The following is a 24,399-nucleotide window of genomic DNA, read 5'->3' as shown; positions in this document are numbered from 1 at the left end:
GAGAATCTCAGAATTTTGAGAAATAAAGTCAGAATTGTGACATATAAACTCTGAATTTTGAGAAATAAAGTCAGAATTGCGAGATTTAAACTCGGCATTTTGAGAAATAAAGTCACAATTCTGAGAAACTCGGAATTCTGATAAAGTTGAAATTGTGAGATATGAACTCGCAATTCTGAAAAATAAACTGAATTTTGAGAAATAAAGTCAAGATATAAACTCACAATTCAGATTTTTTTTTTTTTCTCAGAATTGCGAGTTTATAACATGCAATTGCAAGCTAAGTTAGAATTGTGAAAAACTCGCAATTCTGAGAATAGTCTTTTCCCCCCTCAAAACTGGATTTCAGTCTTGGAGTTTTTATCTTGCAATTCTGCCTTTTATTCCTCACAATTGTGAATTTATGTAATGCAAAAAAGTCAGAATTGTGAAATAAAAAGTTGCAATAACATTTTTTTTTTATTCAGTGGCGGAAATGGGATTCCATATATCATAACTGATGTGGCAAATCAACTCCTGAATTTTTTAAACTGCATCTGCTGATTGGTATAACCATGTTACTTGAGACTCTGAGAGCATGACCCATGTTGAGCAGGATGTTGTTTGGCTTTATTTAGAATGCACAATATATATCAGTACCATATCAGTTATGAGTTGATACTAGACATTTTTAAAAATCAACATTGGGTGATATTGGATTTTCCATTGTGCATGTTCATTTTAAAATCCCCTTCTTTACTTTTGCATTACATTTCACCATCATCCAACTCTCAAAATCAATCTTAAAAACATTGTAAATCTCTTAGTAATATCTAGTTTTCATATCAAACATTATAATGTTGTGATCCCTGTTTCACATTGTAGCGTTATAACTTTTTATTTAGACAATTTTAATTTCTTGATCCTCTTGATATATTCCCATATGGCTTTATAATCTATGAGTTACTGCATGATTTGACGTTGGGACTACAAAAATAGCAAGTAAAAAAATCTACACACAATAAATGGCATAAATTGCAAAAGTGCATTTGCTTTCAGTGAGCTTCTAATAATCGCCTACCATTTACAAATACATTTTAAACATCAACTCAGACATCAAAGTCTAAAATTGTGCTTCAAAATGACTTTTCAATAAGCACCATGACTTGGGAACTGATAGCAACTTGCCCGGTCCAAATGTGGCATACAGAACAGCTGTACCCGTGGTCTGTAGGATGACAATAACATCAGTCCAACGTATAAAAAAATGGAAACACTGTCCATAAACAGTCTTGCAAAGTACTGCACTCAGCCAGTGAAATGGCTTGAGTTAATGTCCAGGAGTGTTAGTTAGTAGTAGTGCACTCTTCCAATAGTGCCCGTCCCTGTTCCCAGGATGTCCGGCTGTCCGTTTCTCCAGATTTCCCTGATGATCCTCTCCCTTTCCTCCAATCGCTGTGCCCGCTCCAGCTCTTCGGCTGAGGTGAACACGTTTCTGCTCAGAGTCCCGTCTGGCGTGATGAGGTGGTTGTTCATGGGGATCTCTGTGGTGCTGTGGTGGATGGAAGACTCCAAGCCTCCTGCATCTTCCTCCTCCTCCTCATCGCTCTCCTCATCTTCCTCTTCCTCTTCACTATAGTCTTTCAGCTGTTTTTTCTCCGGCGTGGAGGGCGCCGTAGTGGTCCGCGGCTTGCAGGAAATCCGGATGACCAGGAGGCAGAGAGTGAGCACCAGGCCAAAACAGACGCCGATGACGAAGTAAAGGCCAAAACTCTCTGGATTGGCTGGATAGATGGGGAAAAAAACATATAAGTTTGCCATTCTTTAACCTGAGTTGCATGTTAAACATGGGAGAAGCACTGACCTTTAATGTGAGCATAAGCAGCAATTGTGTTGCTCAAGAAATCCATCTCCTTCCTTTTCACATTCATCCTGGCTTTGTCCTGTGCTTTCAAACCTACAGAATAAAAAAATGAAAATACTGTTGATAAACGTGAGTTTAAATACTTATTTTATAAAAAAAAAAGAAAAAAATAGATTGACAAGATAAAACATTTTGTGGCGCATTTTATAAATTGTGTGCATTTATTTTAAAAAAATTATTTCAAAAAGTTGTTGCATTTTTTAAGAGATAAAATATATAGATTATTAAATTACAGTACGTTTTCAAATAAAGAACAAAATCTAAATTTTAAATGTTAAACAAAAAATTTAATCAGCAGATTTAAAATTTTTTAGAAGTGAAATTAGCTGTATATTATATATTTATATTTATATTATAAACATTAATAAAAGAAATTGACAAGATTCAAAAATTTGTGGTGCAAAGAGTTTTGTTTTTAAAGGCAATTTTTTAGAGGTGAAATAAGCTGTAGTTATATAGATTATACAATTAGGTTTTCAAAAAAGAACAAAAAAAGAACAAGATTAAAAATTTTGTGGTGCATTTTATAGATTCATATTTTTTTATAATATATATACATTAAAAAAATAATTGTTTCTAAAGGCAAAACTTTTAGAGGTGAAATTTGCTGTAAATATATATTGTATACAATTACAGTAGGTTAAAAAAAATAAACTCAAAATTCAACATTTTAAAATAAAAAATAAATAAAACATAAATCTGCAGATTTTTGTTTTAATTTTTTTAGGTGAAAGCTGTAAATATATAATTATAAAAAAAGAGATTTTGTGACGCATTTTCATAGATTCTTATTTTTTTTATAAAATCCTTTTTTTAAACAGTTTTCTTTTTAAAGGCAAACTTTTTAGAGGTGAAATTAGCTGTAAATATATAGATTATAAAATTACAAGTTTTCAAATAAAGAATAAACTCAAAATTCAGCATTTTAAAATAAAAAAAAATTAAAAAAAATAAATCAGCTGATTTTTTAGAGGTAAAATTTGCTGTAAATATATATATATATATATATATATATATATATATATATATATATATACATATATATAATAAAAAAAGAAAAAAGAGATTACATTTTGTGATGCATTTTATAGATTCATATTTTTTAGAAAATCTTTTTTAAACATTTTAAAATAAAAACACAATAAATAAATCAGCAGATTTTTTGCTCTAAAATTTTTGAGGTGAAATTAGCTGTAAATATATAGATTCTAAAAAAAGAAAAAAGAGATTACATTTTGTGATGCATTTTATAGATTCATATTTTTTAGAAAAAAAAAATTAATAGTTTTTTTTAAAGGCAAACTTTTTAGAGGTGAAATTAGCTGCAAATATATAGATTATAAAATTAAAGTGTTCAAATAAAGAATAAACTCAAAATGAAACATTTTAAAATAAAAACAATATATAAAAATAAATCAACAGATTTTTTTGTTCTAAATTTTGTTGAGGTAAAAATTTAGCTGTAAATATATAATTATATAAAGAAGATTTTATATTTTGTGATGCATTTTATAGATTTATATTTACAGTTTTGTTTTTAAAGGGAAAGTTTTTAGATGTGAAATCGGCTGTAAATATATAGATAATACATAATATATAGACAAAAAAACATTTTAAAATAAAAAATAAATATAAATTAAATAAAGATTTTTTTGTTCTAAATTTTTTGAGGTAAAATAAGTTGCAAATATTTATATTCTAAAATTAAGTAAGTTCTCCAATGAAGAATAAATTCAGAATTTAAGAAAAGTTCTAAAACCTAAAATAATAGAGAAAAACTAGGCCAAAGGTCATGCTTCTGTGTTCCGAAAGTAAAAGTAACACACAGACTATTCAAACTGAGCATTTTATCCAATCACAGAGCTACTACAGTTCTCTAACACTGTGAAGCACAGTACAGACACACTATATATATATATATAACTACTCAGTAAAAACATCCTGAATTCTACAACCCATCCCTGTGAGCTCCTATTGTGAGGTTGAAAGGTCAGTATTGCCAAGAGCTAGTGGGGCCCATTTCCTTTACAAATCTCCACCTAATAGTGTGCAGCCAGTAGTCAGATTCTTTTGTATCTGAATAAAGGACATGATACTCTTCCCTAATGACGTCCATCTGAATAAATCTCCAGTCTTTTCTTTTCCTGTTTTGTTTGCGTCCATAGTGTATTTCCTCTCTGACTCTCTTCGCTTCGTATGTGAACTCCCAAGGAAGATTCATATTTCCAAGGACCAACAAATACAGCCACACCCTCGCATACAGTATGAGGGCAGGAGTTTCAGGAGGTTATATTTATAACCCCGAACAAACATATCCTCCCTAAGACAGCATGACAGTTCTATGCCTGCTTCTCATCTGAATCCACAATTCACTGCAGGCGCCACAGAAAATGTGGAGAACTGGGGTCATGTGTGCCTGGCGGATCTGACTGCGCTTCCTGTGTCCCCTCCCACTCCTCTTTTTTTATCCCATCCACTACAGTCACCCAGAACTTCCTGCTGACTTTGGCTTTTCTCGCTCACTATTGTTCTCTGGCTGTGACATCATTGCTGCACACGTACTGTTTAAGCATGTCAACTCAGTGATTTAAATGTGCTTCAATGTCTAAGTAATTGCACATTATCAAAGCATTTTCATAGTTCACTCAAAAAATTAACATCATTCGTTTACCCCATGTCATTCAAAACCTGTAGGCCTTTTCTTTTCTTTTTTAAGAACACAAAAGATGTTTTTCAAACAATGAAAAAATGCAGTAAGAGACATTCAAGCTCAAAAAAGGACAGTAACGTACCATAAAAATAGTTCATATGACTCATTTGCTAATTTTTCTGGTGCCATATGATAGCTTTGTTCATTAAAATGAGAGAAGGTCATACAGGAAATATTAATTATAACTATAACTGAGTGGACTATTTCTTTATAAAGTCTTCAGTGTTAGTTCTAAAACATTATTAAACTTTGGAAATACAGGTATTTTGTAGAATTTAATAAGCATATACCAGTTGTTGAAATAGTCAAAAAAAAAAAACTAAAACGAAACAAAACTGCAGAATTAATAAACAGTTATTCTCTAGACTGAGATAAGTATTTAAAAAAGCTGTAAATATATAGATTAAACAATTACAGAAAGTTTTCAGATAAAGAATAAACTCAAAATTCAATATTTAAAAAAAAAAATCTAAAAATAAAACCAGATATATATATATATATATACATTTTATAGATTCATATTTTCACTGTTGTTTTAAAAGGCAATATTTTTAGAGGTGAAATTAGCTGTTAATATATAGATTATAAAATTACTGTAAATTTTCAAATAAAGAATAAACTTAAAACTTAAAAATATTTAGTTGTTGAAATAGAACAAAACAACACAACTCCAGAATTAATAAACAGTTATTCTTTAAATAAATAAATAAATAAATAAAAAAGATCAACAAGATTAATATTATTATTATTATTATTAACATAACATAAAAAAACAAAAGGAATAGCAAGATTAAAAGTTTTGTGGTGCATTTTATAGATTAAATCTTTTTTTTAAACAAAAACAGTTTTGTTTTAAAAGGCAACATTTTTAGAGCTGAAAATAAAAATTACAGTAAGTTTTCAAATAAAGAATAAACTCAAATTTCAACATTTTAAAATAAAAAATACATAAAAATTAAATCAGCAAATTATTTTGTTCTTATTTTTAAGATGTAAAATTAGCTGTATATATTTATATTATAAAAAATATTATATATTATAAAATTACAGTAAGTTTTCAAATAAGGAATAAACTCAAAATTCAACATTTTAAAATAAAAAATACGTAAAAATAAAATCAGCAAATTAGTGTGTTCTTATTTTTAAGACGTAAAATTAGCTGTATATATTTATATTATAAAAAAGAAACAAAAAGATTAACAACATCAAAAATATTGTAGTGCATTTTATATATTCTTTTTTTTTTTCAAAAACAGTTGTTTTAAAAGGCAAAATATTCAGAGGTGAAATTAGCTGCAAATATATACTTATAAAATTAAAGTACATTTTCAAATAAAGAATAAACTCAAAATTCATAATTTTCAAATATTCAATTATTGAAATAGAACAAAACAAAACAAAAAAATGGCAGAACTAATAAAGTTCCTAAATTCTCTGTAGAGAATTTACACATTTTAATAAGCATACATTTCCCAGTAGTCCCAAAACAAAGCAAAAAAAAAAAAAAAACTGCAGATTTTCGCACTTCTAGATTTTAATAAGCATATCTTTCCCAGTTGTTGAAATAGTCACAAAACTAAACAAAAAACAAAAAGCAACTATAAAACAGACAGAACTAGCCTAGAAAAAAGTACATTGAGATTTACCATATAAAGCAATCAGTTCCTCCTCATGATGCACTGTTTTGCGAGATAGATCATAGAGATAGCTTCTCACTTTGCTTATGGCCCTGTGTCCTCAGAATATCTTGGGTCTGCGTCTATACAATGACAAAAGCAAACACACACACACACACACACACACACACACACACACAGACAGAGATGCACACCCTTGTCAGACCACATCACATCGAAAATCACTGAGGCATCTGCAGTGCAAACAAATGTAAGGCGCCAGATTGCGCTGTGCACACAGGAAGTCAGCTTGAGATCTAAGCCTAAAACAGATTCACATTTCATCTATAAAAATGCAATAAGATCCCAGAAAGGAATCTGCTATATGATGAATGAGACATTTTTAAACGTAGCAGGAGTGAACCGAATTAGAAAAACAAATCACAGCATGAACCATCTGAACAGAAGCAGCATGAATAAATGTTTCAACATTAACCTCTGTGTTCATTTTTGTCAGCTTTCTTCATAAAAAGTACTAGCCTAAATTATTCAGTTTGTGCCAGTTATAAAGCTATGCTTCCAGACATTTGGCCTGAGCTCTGAAATATTTCATAGGCAGATGGTGTGAAAAATTTGTAGAAGCAGGAGGTTTCTTTCAAGTTGGTTTAGTAAAGCCTCTGTGCTTTGCAGTGCCGCTTTGGATCTAGCTGACTCTTGGAAGCTTTTAACGTGTAAAGAAACCACAGCCAGTGATCATTATGCATTTTGACCCACATGGCAAACCCAGGAATGACCCAGACAAGAGACAATATGAACATATTTCACTTGGAAGCTGGATCAAGTGCACGTTCCTGTTGGGTTGGCTTATTCAGAAAGTCCAAAACCCAGATGCATTAATAGAAATACCCAAAACACCAGAAAATGTAGAAATATTAACTTCTCCAGAAAGCTATTCACCCTATTAGCTCAGTTTAACTCTTCGCTCACAGCACAGTCATGTCTAAGTGGAGTCTACTGGCAACTGGAGACATGTTTAAAGCCTGTCTAAACACCTATTAACCTGCCTTGTTGTTTTGTTTGTGTTTTGTTTTCCCCTGAGGAGGAAATTATTTGCAGGCCTCCTGCCCTTGTGCGATCCGGTCACTCCAACATCAGCGGTTTTCCTTCCCTGACCTCATGTTCTGCTCCAAAGCAGATGCTGAATTTAAACCTCACAAAGCAAAGGGAAAAATACCAGCGTATGTTACGTTCTGATGTCTTGGGACATTAATGTTTGGAGAACATGATTTATTGGTTTGAGCTAACTATAGGCACGTGGTCAAAGTTAAAAAAAAGTGCAGTTCAGAGCTCTTTCTACCTCATCTGACCCTTGGAAATATCTCTTGTTGGTGCAACCTCATGTGGTCAGGTTCCTTGAGTTTTATTGATCGTATTAATTTATATGTGACCCTGGACCACAAAATCAGTTGTAAACGTCAATTTTTGGAAATTGAGATTTATACATTATCTGAAAGCTGAATAAATGAGATTTCCATTGATGTATGGTATGTTAGGATAGACAATATTTAGCTGAGATAAAATATTTGAAAATATGTAATCTGAGGGTGCAAAGAAAATCTAAATATTAAAAAAAAAATGGCGTTGTTCAAGTTCTTAGCCATGCATATTACTAATTAAAAATTAAGTTTTATTATATTTAAGGTAGGAAATTTACAAAATATCTTCACTGAACATGATCTTTACTTAATATCCTAATGATTTTTGCCATAAAAGAAAAATCTATAATTTTGACCCATACAATGAATTTTTTGCTATTGCTAATATACCCATGCTACTTAAAACTGGTTTTGTGGTCCTCTGTGGTTACCTTTTACCATAGTCTGTCTGAATATTCAATTCTGATTAGCTGGCAGGTATCCATTAAAACCACTTTATACACTGCTCTGAGGAATACTCAATTCTAATTGGTCAGTCACCACATTCCAAGGTATGTTATTCTCCCAATAACAACTGGTAAAAACTAACACAGACTCATCCGGGTAACTGCAGTCAGTGCTGTTCACTTACTGGGAACATTTTTTCTTTGTTGAATCATTGCGTTTGGTTCGCTAATAGAATATTAAAACTCAATTCAATATTATGTGTACAATGACTTAATTGTCATCCTGGTATCGCAGGCTCACTCTCTCGTTTCATACAAACGCACTTCACTACCTCACTTACCTCACTATTTCATCTCTGTGTCTGATTTGAAGCGGGCAGAATGCTAGAGCTAACATGTCAACTGGCTAAAATAACCATAATTTTTATCCGTCCGGTCAAATATTGCACTGCTTACATAAAGTAGACTACACCACTGATCTCATGATGAAAACGTACCTGTGGTAACTTTTTCGCAAGACACACATTATGTACCAATAAGTACACATCACTGAAGTTTCCGACAAAAATGAACACTAAATGCGGTAAAACAGTGAGCACTGAGTTATTGTTTTTATACACAATTATGATTACAGCTCCATATGTTTCGCTTTCCGGCAGAGCTCAGCTGGCACAGAACTAGACTATAGATGTGGAATCCTTGGGTACGAATCCCGTGAAAAACATGACTCATGATGAAAGAGCTCAAAGAGGAGAGATCGAAAAAACAAGCTAAAAGAGCATGTTTGCGACTGCACTTTTATTTCACATTCGCTTTTGTTCATACTATTGGGTAGGTCTGGGTGCAGTGCAGATGGTACATTATTTTAAAGAGTGTTAGAGTTATAGCACCATTCAACGGACATTTTAGGTCAGAACTTACAAAATCAACGTCACATAAAACATACCATATGTACGTTCATCTGTTCTGGGGAAACAAAAAACTAACACTCTTTAAGCACCACTCAGTGGACATTTCACATCGAATATGTCACGAAACGTCATGAGCTACAGCTGAGCTGAGCTACCGAGCAAGCTTGTTACAACTTGTTGAAACATATAGAGCTGTGATCATAACTGTGTATGAAAACGATTAGAAGTGCTTGCTGTTTTACCGCCTCTAGTGTTAAAGGTGCAGTGTGTAGATTTTGCGGCATCTAGCGGTGAAGTTTTGAATTGCAACCAACGGCTCTGTCCACCGCTCACCCCCTCCCTTTACAGAAACTACGGCAGCCGACACGCGATTAAGATGTCGTTGTTTCAGACAGCAAAGAATAATGAAGTTTCTTTTAAAACGTAAATTAGGGAATTATATTTACTTGATAATTCAATAAAACAATGTTATTGTGAATATTGCAGTTACTTGTTCATCATTGTGTCAGTGTTTTTTCGCAAGAACAGCAGTGATGAAACGCGATCTGTAGAGCAGTTTGTCCGTTTAGGGCTACAGTAGAAACATAACGGCGGCTTCCATGTGGGGGGACCCGCGGTGTATGTAGATATAAACTGATAATTGTAAGGTAATAAAAACATAATGGTTAATTAAGTAAGGTCTTTATACACCCCTGAAAACACAGTTATGTATATTATATTGCATTTCTGTATAGAGATAATCTTACATATTACACACTGCACCTTTAACTTCTGTTGGAAACCTGCAGTGATATGTACTTATAGTACGTATTTCGGATCTTGAGAAAAAATTTCCACAGGAATGTTTTCGTCATGAGACCAGGTTGTCAAAAGTTTATAGTTGATAAAAAGTCACTAATGCTCACCCAAGCATTTATTTGCTAAAACATACAGAAAAAAACAATAATAATATGAAGCTGAAATTGTAGCAGCAATTAGTTTGTGAAATTAAAAATGTCTTGACTGTCAACTTGCTGTGCTGTTTGAAAAAAAGCACACAAATTCTCCATTCTCCAAAAAACACTCCGGAGATAAAGAAACCATGCATTAATATGACTCAGAAATCAATTTTCTGCACTCCACTTAATAAACGAATGCCAAAGCAAACACTGTCTATATCACAAGGCCTGGGGAAAAGCCAGAAATGCTCATTCTAAATTAAACGCTGTTTGTTTAAAGGCACGGGAGAGACCGAGGAAGTCCAGAGACTGTCATATCTAGTGATAATTCTTGTTTTTTCCACAATAAGAAGACCACAATAGCATTTCCTTCCCCTGGATCCGTCTCCATCCGACAGGAAAAATTGAGACCTAGTGCAAGCACCCCCTGATTTGTTTCTCTGTTTTTCACATTAAGTTGTCTGTGCAAATAAAGAGTGTAAGTGGATGATTTGTGGGGGACGAAGTGACAGGCCAAAGACCTCTGGAGTGATTCCTCTGCTGAACAGAAGTTCCAGTCTTGACCACCGAGGGACACATTATTCAAAAACAACCTGACCGAACGACTCCCTCATTGTAAAGCACTCAAAAATACCATCACAAAGCATGAACGGAATTTACTCCATGACTAAAAGCTATAATTGAATTCACCAGTATCAAAAGACAAACATAACCCGAGCAGCCAGTGCAGCATTCTAGTTCATATGACACACCACCGGCCAAAACAAGCAAATGGGTATTTTTGATACTTAGAAATGTTCTTTTAGCCACTGGAATTTCCTGGCATGGTGGTTGAACCACTTGCGGTCTTCTTGGCAAAGAGCTTGGTGACTGATAGAGAACTTTAAATCTAAATATAATTGGGTTTCTTTGTCTCACTAAACTGTGGACAGACTGGAGGAGGTAATCTCAATATACAAAATACTCTTAATGACTATTTTATTCTGTCAGCCTTGGCAGAAAACAACTATATCATGACTGGAGTAGTGACTGTTCTCCTAAAATGTCCTTTTAAAGATGAAAAGTTCAAGAATGAAGAAAGAAAATGTTTTCCTCTTAGCCCATAAACAGCTATGTTGGAAAAAGAACTTAGGGGGTCAAACATGTCCCTGAAAGCACATTTGAAACATTGAAACACTGCTTTTATCATCATTTTCGCATTTGGCGGAACGCTACAACCCTAACATCCTCATAATCTTGAGTTTTTCCATAAACAGCCATCCAAAAGCATTGTAGAAGTGCTGACTGTGCAATCTCTCAGCCAGCATTAAACCCACTGGGTCTCATTTTCTCCCATTACCCAGATTCACCTGAACACCAACAGAGTCCAGAATTGTCTCAACAAATCAGCTCAATGTAACTTCCAAACCTCAGAGGTGAGGTTAACTGTGCAACTAGTGAACTTGGACACATTTCTACCGCCTGTGTTGCCTGGAAAACCGCTCAGGAGGGTTGCATGGTAAAAGCATTCGCTACAAGAATTAGCTTCAGCTCCTTTACAGCCCTGGACCTCACCATGACATTTCCAAAACAGTGTAGAGTGTCTTTCTTTCTTATTTCTCTTGACAGAGAATTTAGCAGATTAAGCCGTGTAACTCATTTGGACTGTGTTTCCTGCCAGTAGCTCTTACTGAGGGGGATATTTAATTTGGAGCTGAGTCAGACATGTGGTTGCCATCAGATTCTTGACCCCCGCACCAAACGTGGAGCTGACCCTAAAGACGCATGCCAGCCGAGAAAGACGATACTAAAAGAACACCACACAAGATCCTTTTCTTCAATTTAACTCAAATGCACAAATCTCTGTACAAAGGTATTTTTCCCTCATTAAGGAATTTTTCTAAAATGATACACACTTACTTTAGATGAAGACTCACATGTGACCCTGGACCACAAAACCAGTCAATTATTCAAAGCTGAATAAATAAGCTTTCCATTGATGTATGGTTTGATAGGACAATATTTGCCTGAGATACAACTATTTGAAAATCTGTAGATTCCAAAAAAAATTTAAATATTGAGAAGATTGCCTTTGAAGTTGTCCAAATGAAGTTCTTAGCAATGCATATCACTAATCAAAAATTAAGGTTTGAGATATTCATGGTAGGAAATTTACAAAATATCTTCACGGAACATGATCTTTACTTAATATCCTAATGATTTTGGTATAATATCACCACAAAAATATAAGCAGCAAAACTGTTTTCAACAATGATAATAATAAGAAATAATTCTTGAGCATAATATCAGGACATCTGAATGCTTTCTGAACGATCATGTGTCACTGAAGACTGAAATAGTGATGCTAAAAATTCAGCTTTGCCATTACTGGAATATATTACATTTTAAAAAAAAAATTAAATATCAAAATGCAGCCTTGAGCAAAATACACTTCTTTCAAAAACATTTTAAAATACTTACTGTCTCCAAATACATCATATTATATACTTTTTCATGGGATCTTAGAAGTTGAGATCACATGACCATCCATAGTATTTAAGTACTTTAATTATATGATGGTTTTTAAACATATGGAATGGAAAGTGGAGAAATAATGAAGGTTAACTAGGCTAATGTAGTCAGCTTAATGCTAATATTTACACAAGATGCAATTTTATGTTATTGCAGTGGCATTACAACACTGACAAACTGTATACATAGTCCTAAGTACTTCCCTATAATCAACAAAGTCCTGAATGTACATTAAAATCTGGTTCTACAAAACAAACATTTATTTACATTTTTACAGACACTAAAATGTAAAATGCTGATGTTTTAACAGCATCTAAACATACAATAACGTATTTTCAGCATTTTAACGTACAATACTGACATATTGATGACACCTAAGACGTAAATTATTTACGTATGAACAACTTTACAGACTTACAAATAAATCCTTATAAATATAGAATTTGTGCCATTACCTACTTTGTAATGTGAAATGATAACATTTCATTTTGTTCTCTTTGATTTCTGCTGCTAACTCATTTTGAAGAATACATAATGTTAAACAATTACACTTTAAGCTATTTAAATGAATAACATTTCTGCAATTGTTTAGTCATTACTCATCATGTAATGTTAACTTTGTTTATGACTGACAATAGAACCATAAAATACACCAAAACGCAACATACGACTGAATCAAACAACCAAATTTAAGCCTTTATTCAGCGATCTTCATCTCCATCCTGAGCAGTGACCAAAAGGGAAAAAAACTGCTCTAACACGCTCATTACAAATTCAAAAGTTGCCACTTCAAGAAACTTTACAACAGGATTTACGGCAGGAAAATCGAACACTCATTGGCTCTTGCCTGCTTCATCAAAAATTGTGACATGCTGTGTTTCTGGTGAGGTGTGTTTGAATGAGAAATGCACACCTTCACAGAGTGGACTGGGATAATAATCTGGTTTATATTTTTACTGATAAACTACTTAAATTTGCTCTGCACCTTATGCAAAACCTTGTATTCCACCAGAGAGGACAGCGGCTGCAACACATCATGATTTGTATTATTTTTGGCACAGCTTTTGGCATTTGTTACCCTGGTTGTATTTGTAGCAATAGCCAAAAATACATTGTATGGGTCAAAATTATCGACTTCTATTTTATGCCAAAAATCATTAGGATATTAAGTAAAGATCATGTTCCATGAAGACATTTTGTAAATTTCCTACCGTAAATATATCAAAACTTAATTTTTGATTAATATTATGCACTTCATTTGGACAATTTTAAAGGCGATTTTCTCAGTATTTCGATTTTTTGCACCCTCAAATTCTCAATTTTCAAATAGTTGTATCTTGACCAAATATTGTCCTATCCTAACAAACCATACATCAATGAACAGCTTTATTCAGCTTTCAGATGATGTATAAATCTCAATTTCAAAAAATGTACCCTTATGACTGGTTTTGTGGTCCAGGGTCACATTTTTTGCAATAAATAAATTATTGTGATTGCACTTATCTGTCTGTCATGTTTTTTTTTAAACTGTATAGAAATAGTTATGGTTAGGTTTAGAGGTAGGAGTGAGATTAGCAACTATAAAAAAAAATGTAATGCTGTATTGTTACTAAAATGGCCATTTCCTTGCATATTTTGATCAATTAAGTTTTATATCTTTTATATTTGCTTTAAAATGGGTAGGTTTAGATTTGAGGGTAAGCTAAGGGGTCTAGAAATCTAAACTGCTTATCAAGAAAAAAAGTTAAAATTGCATTGATAAAAATATCTTAATGATATAAAAGATGTATAACTATTCTACATTTTTTAACTAAAAATATGTAGCCATTTTTATGTTTTAAACATTAAAATATGTCCAAATTGTACATTTCAGCATCAATAAAAACATACAAAAATGTTTTGTTCTTCTAAACATTATGTACTAATACCTACATGTAAACAATGGGACCAGGCTGTACATTCAGTAAATAGTGTTGAAGCACATGTAACTTCAATAATGCTGCTGAAAGTCTTTTTCATAATATTCTCATGCATGGCTGTTCACCATTCAATGATTCTAATATAACAGAGGGTGCATTTGCCAGCCTGGGGTGTCAGTGGGGGTTGTGTGGCTGAAGGCTGTGCTCTTGGGTGTTAATGTGGACCAGATGTGTGTCTCAATAGAGCCAAAGAGCCTCTATAGTTTTCTATGCAAATGCAGAGTAGAAAAACACTTCTTTTAATAATGTGTGTTTCAAGTACCCTGATCTTTGGCTTCAGCCCACCTCTAGGGTCAAAAGGGCTAAAACACTCTTTATGGGAATGGATGAGAACTCAATATGGTCTCTACCCATTACAGAAACCCGAAAATAAAAGCAATTAAGACTTGTTTTAGTTTTAAAACCCTAAGGAGACCTATTATGAAAATGAGAGTGAGAGTTATTTGGATTTAATTAATTACGTGCAACTGCAGTCTTGTTCCTGCTTGTTTGGGTTCGGTGTGAAAAGCACACAGAGTATGTGGGTGATGGGACGACTAACCCTGAGGTGATCCCAGCTCTAAAGCTCCACAAATAGAACAATGATCTCATCTGCAGATCGATCTGAGCCTGGAGGCCTTTGCAGATCCCAAGAAACATGCTGGATCCATTACGCAGACCCTCTGATTACTGTACGACACAAAACATGTGGTCCATCTTTCCCATGGATGGGTGGGCATTGTTAACCCCATACTGGCCGTAGAGCTTTTTTAAAGCATTAACATAGCAAAAGTACTTAGGTTTGTGAGAGGAAACAGATCAAAGATAGATGTGATTGGTTAAGGAATTTAGGAGTAACAATCAGGGTTATGATATTTACTTGTTTTTTTTTTTTTGTAAGTTTTATTACATACTTCTCTTTTCTCTTATGCTCACTAAAACTGAATTTACTTTATTTTATTTTAATTTATTTATTTTATTTAATTTATTTATTTAATTTATATATTTGTGGAAACCATGCTTGCATTGCATGCATTTTTGGTACATCTAATAAATTAAATATATCTTATATATATATATATATATATATATATATATATATATATATATATATATATATATATTAGGGCTGTCAATCGATTAAATTTTTTAATCGCGATTAATCGCATGGTTGTCATGAGTTAACTCGCGATTAATCACACATTTTTATCTGTTCTAAATGTACCTTAAATTAATACTTTTTAAAGTTTTTAATACTCTAATCAACATTGGCATGGACAAACATGGATGCTTTAAGCAAATATGTGTTTATTATCAGTGAAACCATACTCGACATGAAGACTAACTTGTTTCAAATGTCATAGATGTTTTTCAAATAACTTGTTCATGTCTATTAGACACATGAAAAAAAGAACATAGAAACACCAGGTTCCCATTACTTCTCTTTCTTTGCACTGAGCAATTTACTTCCACAAGCTTGTTTATATTATTTGCCGGACAGGGCAGCTCACTTCTTCTGAACAAGCAAAATCTACATTTATTATTACATTTCTTTGCCTCTCGGTGCCCACATACTGTAATCTGATGCAGCCAAGTTCTCAACAAAACTGTTTCCATTGTTTTGATTAAGTATTTTTGTTTTGTTTTACCAAAATAATATGAAATAATAACTGAAAAAAAAAATCCTGCATTATGATCATGATTCAATCACTGAAAAGAATCATTTACCGGCATCTGGACATAAGTCACTCCCTGCATTATTATCGTTGTTTTTAACTTCCTGTCTGAATTCCTTCAGGATCCTTTGACTTTTTAGGAGTTTACCCATTTAAAGTTATGTGATCGCAAAAACCTGCTTCTTTTTTTTAATGTATTGTTTTGGTTATAATGTACTGATTGGAGAGCCTGGTCTCATGAAAATGCGCACTAGCACGACTTTCTGTTTCTATTTGGCGTGCTATTAATAAGCTGAAATTAACTTTGGCGTGCATATGATATGCATGTGTTTGACGTGCATATAATACGCCGTTTTCGCGTGCATACTCGTATGTGGCTTTACGCATCAACTCCACAGCACCAATCCTAACACCGACTCCGCTTGCATTCATTAAATATGCCAGAAGTGCCGGTACGCATGAAAAAGTGCAAGTACGCAAAAGGATAAAATACAGAAGTGCCTGCGTACTGGCCCACTTCAAGCACTGGAATGAACATAACATCTGTTTTAACTGAAAGCGCTGCTCCTCTGCCGCTCGCTGAACAGAGCAGACGCAGATATAAAGAGAGGGAGGTGCGCGCGCATTGGGAGACCTCGCGCTCGTTCAGTAAAACCGGAGAGACTATATTAGGTTTGTCCAATTATGTGTTTATGTATTGTTGCTAGACACTTTTCGCTAGGTTGGCAACACTGTGCATCCATTTCTTTAACTATGGGCTACGTAGTGGGTCAAACAGAAAATGCGCGCTGCGTTAATCGCGCGTTAATAAAATTAGTGCCGTTAAAATGAATTTGCGTTAACGCGCTATTAACACGTTAATTTTGACAGCCCTAATATATATAAAGCTTTATTTATCTAACTTATATGTTTTAAAAGCTGTGTAAGTATGGAAGCCTGTTTCTGCTACTGAATAAAATTTGTTAAAAAAAAAAAACTGTGACTTTTTATCTGTTCCATCTATGTGACTTTTTTCACAGAATTGTGTGATACAAACTCAAAATTCTTACTTTTTTCCTCAAAATTGCCTGAAACAAACAGAATTGCAAGAAATAAATTCGAAATCGCAAGAAAAAACTTGAAATTCTGACTTTTTTTCTTGCAAATGTGAGTTTGTATATTGTAATTCTGGCTTTTTTCTCAATTGCGCGTTTATATCTCTTTTTTTCTCAGAATTGTGAGATACAAACTTGCAGCTTTTTACTTTTTTCTCAGAATAGCCTGATATAAACTAAAAGATAAAGTTAACTCGCAATTCTGACTTTTTTTTCTCACAAATGCGAGTTTGTATATTGCAATTCTGACTTTTTTTCTCAGAATTGTGAGATACAAACTTGCAATTCATACTTTTTTTGTCAGAATTGCCTGATATAGACTAAAAGATAAAGATGACTTGCAATTCTGCCTTTTTTTTCTCAAAAATGCGAGTTTGCATATTGCAATTCTGACTTTTTTCGCACAACTGTGAGTTTATATCTCGCAATTCAGACTTTTTTCTCAGAATTGTGAGATACAAACTTGCAATTCGTACTTTTTTCTTTCAGAATTGCCTGATATAAACTAAAAGATAAAGATGACTTGCAATTCTGCCTTTTTTTCCTCAAAAATGCGAGTTTGTATATCGCAATTCTGACTTTTTTCGCACAACTGTGAGTTTATATCTCGCAATTCAGACTTTTTTCTCAGAATTGTGAGATACAAACTTGCAATTCGTACTTTTTTCTTTCAGAATTGCCTGATATAAACTAAAAGATAAAGATGACTTGCAATTCTGCCTTTTTTTTCTCAAAAATGCGAGTTTGCATATTGCAATTCTGACTTTTTTCGCACAACTGTGAGTTTATATCTCGCAATTCAGACTTTTTTCTCAGAATTGTGAGATACAAACTTGCAATTCGTACTTTTTTCTTTCAGAATTGCCTGATATAAACTAAAAGATAAAGATGACTTGCAATTCTGCCTTTTTTTCCTCAAAAATGCGAGTTTGTATATCGCAATTCTGACTTTTTTCGCACAACTGTGAGTTTATATCTCGCAATTCAGACTTTTTTCTCAGAATTGTGAGATACAAACTTGCAATTCGTACTTTTTTCTTTCAGAATTGCCTGATATAAACTAAAAGATAAAGATGACTTGCAATTCTGCCTTTTTTTTCTCAAAAATGCGAGTTTGCATATTGCAATTCTGACTTTTTTCGCACAACTGTGAGTTTATATCTCGCAATTCAGACTTTTTTCTCAGAATTGTGAGATACAAACTTGCAATTCGTACTTTTTTCTTTCAGAATTGCCTGATATAAACTATAAGATAAAGATGACTTGCAATTCTGACTTTTTTTCTCAAAAAGCGAGTTTGTATATCGCAAATCTGACTTTTTTCGCACAACTGTGAGTTTATATCTCGCAATTCAGACTTTTTTCTCAGAATTGTGAGATTAAAACTTGCAATTCGTACTTTTTTCTTTCAGAATTGCCTGATATAAACTAAAAGATAAAGAAGACTTGCAATTCTGACTTTTTTTTCTCAAAAATGCCAGTTTGTATATCGCAATTCTGACTTTTTTTCTCACAATTGCAAGTATATATCTCGCAATTCTGACTTTTTTTTCTCAGAATTGCCTGATATAAACTAAAAGATAAAGATGACTTGCAAATCTGACTTTTTTTCTCAAAAATGCGAGTTTGTATATCGCAATTCTGACTTTTTTCGCACAACTGTGAGTTTATATCTCGCAATTCAGACTTTTTTCTCAGAATTGTGAGATACAAACTTGCAATTCGTACTTTTTTCTTTCAGAATTGCCTGATATAAACTATAAGATAAAGATGACTTGCAATTCTGACTTTTTTTCTCAAAAAGCGAGTTTGTATATCGCAAATCTGACTTTTTTCGCACAACTGTGAGTTTATATCTTGCAATTCAGACTTTTTTCTCAGAATTGTGAGATTAAAACTTACAATTCGTACTTTTTTCTTTCAGAATTGCCTGATATAAACTAAAAGATAAAGATGACTTGCAATTCTGACTTTTTTTTCTCAAAAATGCCAGTTTGTATATCGCAATTCTGACTTTTTTTCTCACAATTGCAAGTATATATCTCGCAATTCTGACTTTTTTTTCTCAGAATTGCCTGATATAAACTATAAGATAAAGATGACTTGCAATTCTGACTTTTTTTCTCAAAAAGCGAGTTTGTATATCGCAAATCTGACTTTTTTCGCACAACTGTGAGTTTATATCTTGCAATTCAGACTTTTTTCTCAGAATTGTGAGATTAAAACTTGCAATTCGTACTTTTTTCTTTCAGAATTGCCTGATATAAACTAAAAGATAAAGATGACTTGCAATTCTGACTTTTTTTTCTCAAAAATGCCAGTTTGTATATCGCAATTCTGACTTTTTTTCTCACAATTGCAAGTATATATCTCGCAATTCTGACTTTTTTTTCTCAGAATTGCCTGATATAAACTAAAAGATAAAGATGACTTGCAATTCTGACTTTTTTTTCTCAAAAATGCCAGTTTGTATATCGCAATTCTGACTTTTTTTCTCACAATTGCAAGTATATATCTCGCAATTCTGACTTTTTTCTTTCAGAATTGCCTGATATAAACTAAAAGATAAAGATGACTTGCAATTCTGACTTTTTTTCTCGCAATTGCAAGTTTATATTTGCAATTCTGACTAGCAATTGCATTTTATAAAGTCAGAATTGCTAGATATAAACTCGCAATTCTAAATAAAGTCACAATTTCAAGACAAAGTCACAATCCTGAGAAAAGAAGACAGAAGTGTTAGTTTATATATCGCAGTTCTGACTTTTTTTATTCAGAATTGTGAGTTTGTATCATGCAATTTTCAGAAAAAAGTCAGAATTGTGAGATAAAAAGTCGCATTTATCTTCTTTATCTTTTCATTCAGTGGCTGAAACTGACCTCTATAGTCAAAGACAACAGCATACAGAAAACGAATGATGTTTAACTTAAACACACCCACGTTCAATCTCATTCCAAGGGATTTACTAATTCCCTTTAGCTGTATTATTGCTCCATAAAATGAGATTGACACTCAATGCATTTGTAAATCAAGCCAATGAGATTTTGTGCTATATTATCTGGGGTTTGCTGTATTGTTGCATTTAGGTATTTATTCCCTCAATCAAAATCCACAAGCTCATAAAAAACGGGAATGAGGAGAGAAAGAATGTTGGGGAGGCATTTAAAAGCACAGACTGACACAGTCATTAAACTTTTCAAACCTTCAGAGCAAAAGGAGTGTCGGTGTAAATATTCCTCTAAATCAATCAAACTCAGATAAGGCATAGCAGACTCAAAGCCCTTCCCTGTCTTTAGAGCAGTTGTTTGAGAGTTGATACAATTTAGAGTGTGCATAATTTAAATAATATATGACATGTTGCTATTTTCAGAACGTCTAAGACAAATTCAGAGTATAAAAGTGTACGTCAGTAACCGTAAGACCTTCGCTCATCTTCAGAACACAAATTAAGATATTTTTAAAGAAATCTGAGAGCTTTCTGACCTTGCATAGACGCAATGCAACTGATACGTTCAAGGCCTAAAAAGGTAGTATAGACATCGTTAAAAAAGTCCATGTGACATCAATGGTTCAACCATACTTTAATAAAGCGATAATTGTGCACACTTTTTGTGCACAAAGAAAAAAATAACGACTTTATTCAACAAGTTCTTCTCTCCCGTATCAGTCTTCAACACATGTTCACAAAAGCACAATGGCGCATACGTGTGGTACTGCTGACGCAAGAGCTACCGTACTCACGTAGAACGTCCATCTCTCTGAGTTCATCATTAGTGTATTCTAGTTCAAATAAGTAAGGCTTCGCCAAAAATTTCCAAGTCATCCTCTTTGTCGAAATCTGTTCCATCACAAAAATGTGGATACAGCAGGATTTACAAATGCATTTAGATTAGAGCCTGACCTCTGACCTTTCCTAAATCGACAGACTATGTTAACTACCAGCACTAAAGAAGATAAGGTGGCTCACTGATCAACAGTAAAGAACGTCTGCGGAAGAAAAGCAGATGCTCAGAGCAGGGGTGAACGGATTTGAGCACAAGTCAGCCATCTCTAAACAAAAAGCAGCTGCGAGTTTTGCACATCTCTCCATCGGGGATATAAATCAAAACTAACACTGCATGCCAAAACAAACAAAGACTTTAACAATCAGCTGCTCAAAGGTGCGAGACTTCCAATAGATTTTCATGTCAAATGTAAATTTTAAATGGTTTATTTTAATAACTAAAAAGGTGTGGCATGAAAACACAGGGGCTTTTAACTACTCACTTGGCTCCTGCACAGGAAACCCCTTTTAGTTGACGAAACACATCAGCCATGCATGAAGCCCTCACCTTTGCCGCCCGGTCACGTTACATTATTATTGACCTTCCTCCAGATAAGTGCACATTGAGCCTGGGAGTTTATTTTTATAAGTATAAAACATTAACCAATTTACAGCTGTAGCTTTGGCTCTAAGGCAGCTCAGTTATATTAAGGATGCTTCTGTCCAGAATTTCGATCAAACTCTCATGCAGGAAAACGTCCAAAGACACACACTTCATGCAGTGCAAAATCATCTAAAATAACTTCCATCTGCACAGATGACATCTCTGATTGGTGGATTCATAAATCATAACCTTACAGGACATGATTCATAAGCGTATGAGTAAAAAAAATCAGAGATGTGACATGCCAGAGCTCTATCTTTGCAACAATCAGCATCACATTAAATAAATAAATATTTGTGACCCTGGATCACAAAAACAAGCCTTAAGTAAAACAGGTATATTTGAAGCAATAGCCAAAAATACATTGAATGGGTCAAAATTATCAGTTTTTCTTTTATGCCAAAAATCATTAGGATATTAAGTAAAGATTATGTTCCATGAAGATATTCTGTAAATTTCCTACCGTAAATGTATGTAAACTTAATTTTTGAATAGTAATATGCATTGCTAAGAACTTCATTTGGACAACTTTAAAGGCGATTTTCTCAATATTTAGATTTTTTTGCAGCCTCAGATTCTAGATTTTCAAATAGTTGTATCCCGACCAAATGTTGTCCTATCATAACAAACCATACATCAATGGAAAGCTTATTTATTGAATTGTCATATAACTGACCCTTATGACTGGTTTTGTGGTCTGGGAGGGTCACATATAAACAAAATTCAGAAGCATATAAACAAACAAACATAAAAATATTTAAGATATAATAGAGAATAATTACTTTATTCCTAAAACATTTTTTTCCTGGTTTTAAGCAGTCTTACAAAGTAATATTTATGCTTAAAACCAGAACAATAACAATACAAAAATAAACTTGATTCAAGATATGCTTTCTAAGACTACTTTGCCTCTCAAGAAAACATATCTTGTTTAAAGGATGTTTAGATATTTACTGCAAAACAGAAATGCAGTACAGAACATCACAGAACAATTCATAAGAGCAACAGGTTTACTAAAGTTACATCAGCACAATATTACAACATATAACATTCTAAAAGGTCAGACACTTACCTCATAGAAATCTCAAAGCTGTTCTCCTACAGCATCAGACTTCATCAGACTTCTTGGAAGTTTAGTCCAGAACTAACGGCATCAATACTAAGTTGCCCAAACTGAGAAGAGTCTTGTCCAATGACTGCTTGGCAGTGCATGCGTTTGCCTCAGTTTGAGTTTGTATTACAAGCAGCCGCGTGTTCGCTCCCTTTCAGCCGTTCGCTACAAGCAGCAGGAAAAGCTGTCACAGAGTCTTCACACGCAGAAGGGAGAAAGACATGGAAAGAGAGGGAGAGAGGGAGAGGGAGGAATAGGGAAAAAAGTGGTACAGCCTTAAATGGGCAGGGTTTGGCAAAGAAAAATAGGGAGGGAGAAGGGGTCTTTCCCCTGTTGTTAAGGAAACAGCCATGAAAAGCCAACTCCAGACCAATTAACTAAGATTTTCCACACTGAATAAAACATGGAAGAACAGAAGAATGAAAGAGCCTTTGAGAGAATCACTGACTGAACACAGCGTTTGCCTCAGTTTGGAGAAGCTACTCTGAAACTGTAGCTTGCCAAGCTACATGCTACTGTAATCATAATTGAAAGCAGTTCACAGCACAGAACTACACTGAATCTACTGTTTTGAAAAAGTGGTTAGCAACACTTTAAGCAGCTATCAAAAAATAGCTAACTAAACTGAGCCTGGACTCACTTTTTTGCTTTAGATAAGATACTTCTCAACACTTATTTAATGCAAAGCCTGTATCTAAATCTGAACTTAGTGTGTAACTTTGTTTTACTAAATGGCTGTTTTTTTTACAAACTAGCTGTTTAAGCCACATCCCTCAAACTGACAAATAACTACTAAATAAGAAAATGTGGTAACACTTTACTTAAAGCCTTTATGTATAATGCATTATATAGGGTTATTAAAAGGTATTATAATTGATGCATTATGATCATTCATAATGTGTAATACAATATATTTTGTCATACATAATTACCTGAATTTAAGGTGCAAAGTGTAACAATGAATTAATGTGTTAGAATGTATTAATTGTGGCTACAATTATTCATGAGATTGTATAATGCATTAACTGATTAAAACTACTTTTATAATGCATTATACATAAAGTGCTACCAAAAATTTCCTCAAAGATGTTCATATTTGAGGTTCACACTGAGGCCAACTGAAGGACTCATATGCAACTATTACAGAAGGTTCAAACACTCACTGATGCTCCAGAAAGAGAAACGATGCATTAAGACCCGAGGGGCTGAAAATTTTGTACAGAAGATGTGTACATTTTTCTTAATTTGCCTAAATATCATATATTTTTCATTTAGAAGCTACAGAAGATACTTGCAGTTTCCCAGAAGACAAAATAAGTTTACCCTAATCTTCAAATTCAAAAAGTTTTCACCCCCTCGCTCTTAATGCATTGTTTTTGCTTCTGGAGCATCGGTGAGCATTTGAACCCTCTGTATTAGTTACATATAAGTCCCTTAGTTGTCCTCAGTTTGAAAAGATGGATCTCAAAATCATACAGTCATTTCTGGAAAGGATTCAAATACACAAAAATGCTGAAAAACCAAAGAATTTGTGGGACCTGAAGGATTTTTCTCAAGAACTTTTGCAGATTCTGCAAGGAGTATGTAAACTTTTGACCTCCGCTGTAATATGTGACCCTGGACCACAAAACCAGTCATAAGGTTAAATTTTACAAAACTGA

The 24,399-nt window shown here is 33.5% G+C and overlaps 1 protein-coding gene across 2 annotated transcripts; it reads right to left on the bottom strand.

Moving 5' to 3' along the window:
• Positions 1-587: 587 nt before the first annotated feature.
• On the bottom strand, positions 588-22,940 carry eva1ba (eva-1 homolog Ba (C. elegans)). Of its 2 annotated transcripts, XM_073847547.1 has the most exons (4): positions 22,700-22,940; positions 6,260-6,372; positions 1,844-1,936; positions 588-1,763 (listed from the first exon to the last, which is right to left on the bottom strand). In XM_073847547.1, exons 3-4 carry the CDS (start codon positions 1,908-1,910, stop codon positions 1,330-1,332), a joined length of 501 nt encoding a protein of 166 aa, XP_073703648.1. In that variant the 5' UTR covers positions 1,911-1,936; positions 6,260-6,372; positions 22,700-22,940; the 3' UTR covers positions 588-1,329. The 2 variants fall into 2 exon arrangements, with proteins under 2 accessions (XP_073703648.1, XP_073703649.1); XM_073847548.1 differs by lacking the exon at positions 6,260-6,372.
• Positions 22,941-24,399: the final 1,459 nt, after the last annotated feature.

Source organism: Garra rufa, chromosome 9 (genome assembly GCF_049309525.1).
Source record: "Garra rufa chromosome 9, GarRuf1.0, whole genome shotgun sequence".
Classification (NCBI taxonomy): Eukaryota; Metazoa; Chordata; class Actinopteri; order Cypriniformes; family Cyprinidae; genus Garra; species Garra rufa.
Note: the sequence above shows the minus strand (reverse complement) of the source record. Positions and strands in the feature narration are given on the sequence as shown.

Coding starts and splice junctions, on each gene's coding strand:
- eva1ba (XM_073847547.1), bottom strand. CDS start 1,910: ATGAATGTGAAAAGGAAGGAGATGGATTTCTTGAGCAACACAATTGCT. Junction 1,764..1,843: donor TGCTTATGCTCACATTAAAG/GTCAGTGCTTCT, acceptor CCATCTATCCAG/CCAATCCAGAGAGTTTTGGC.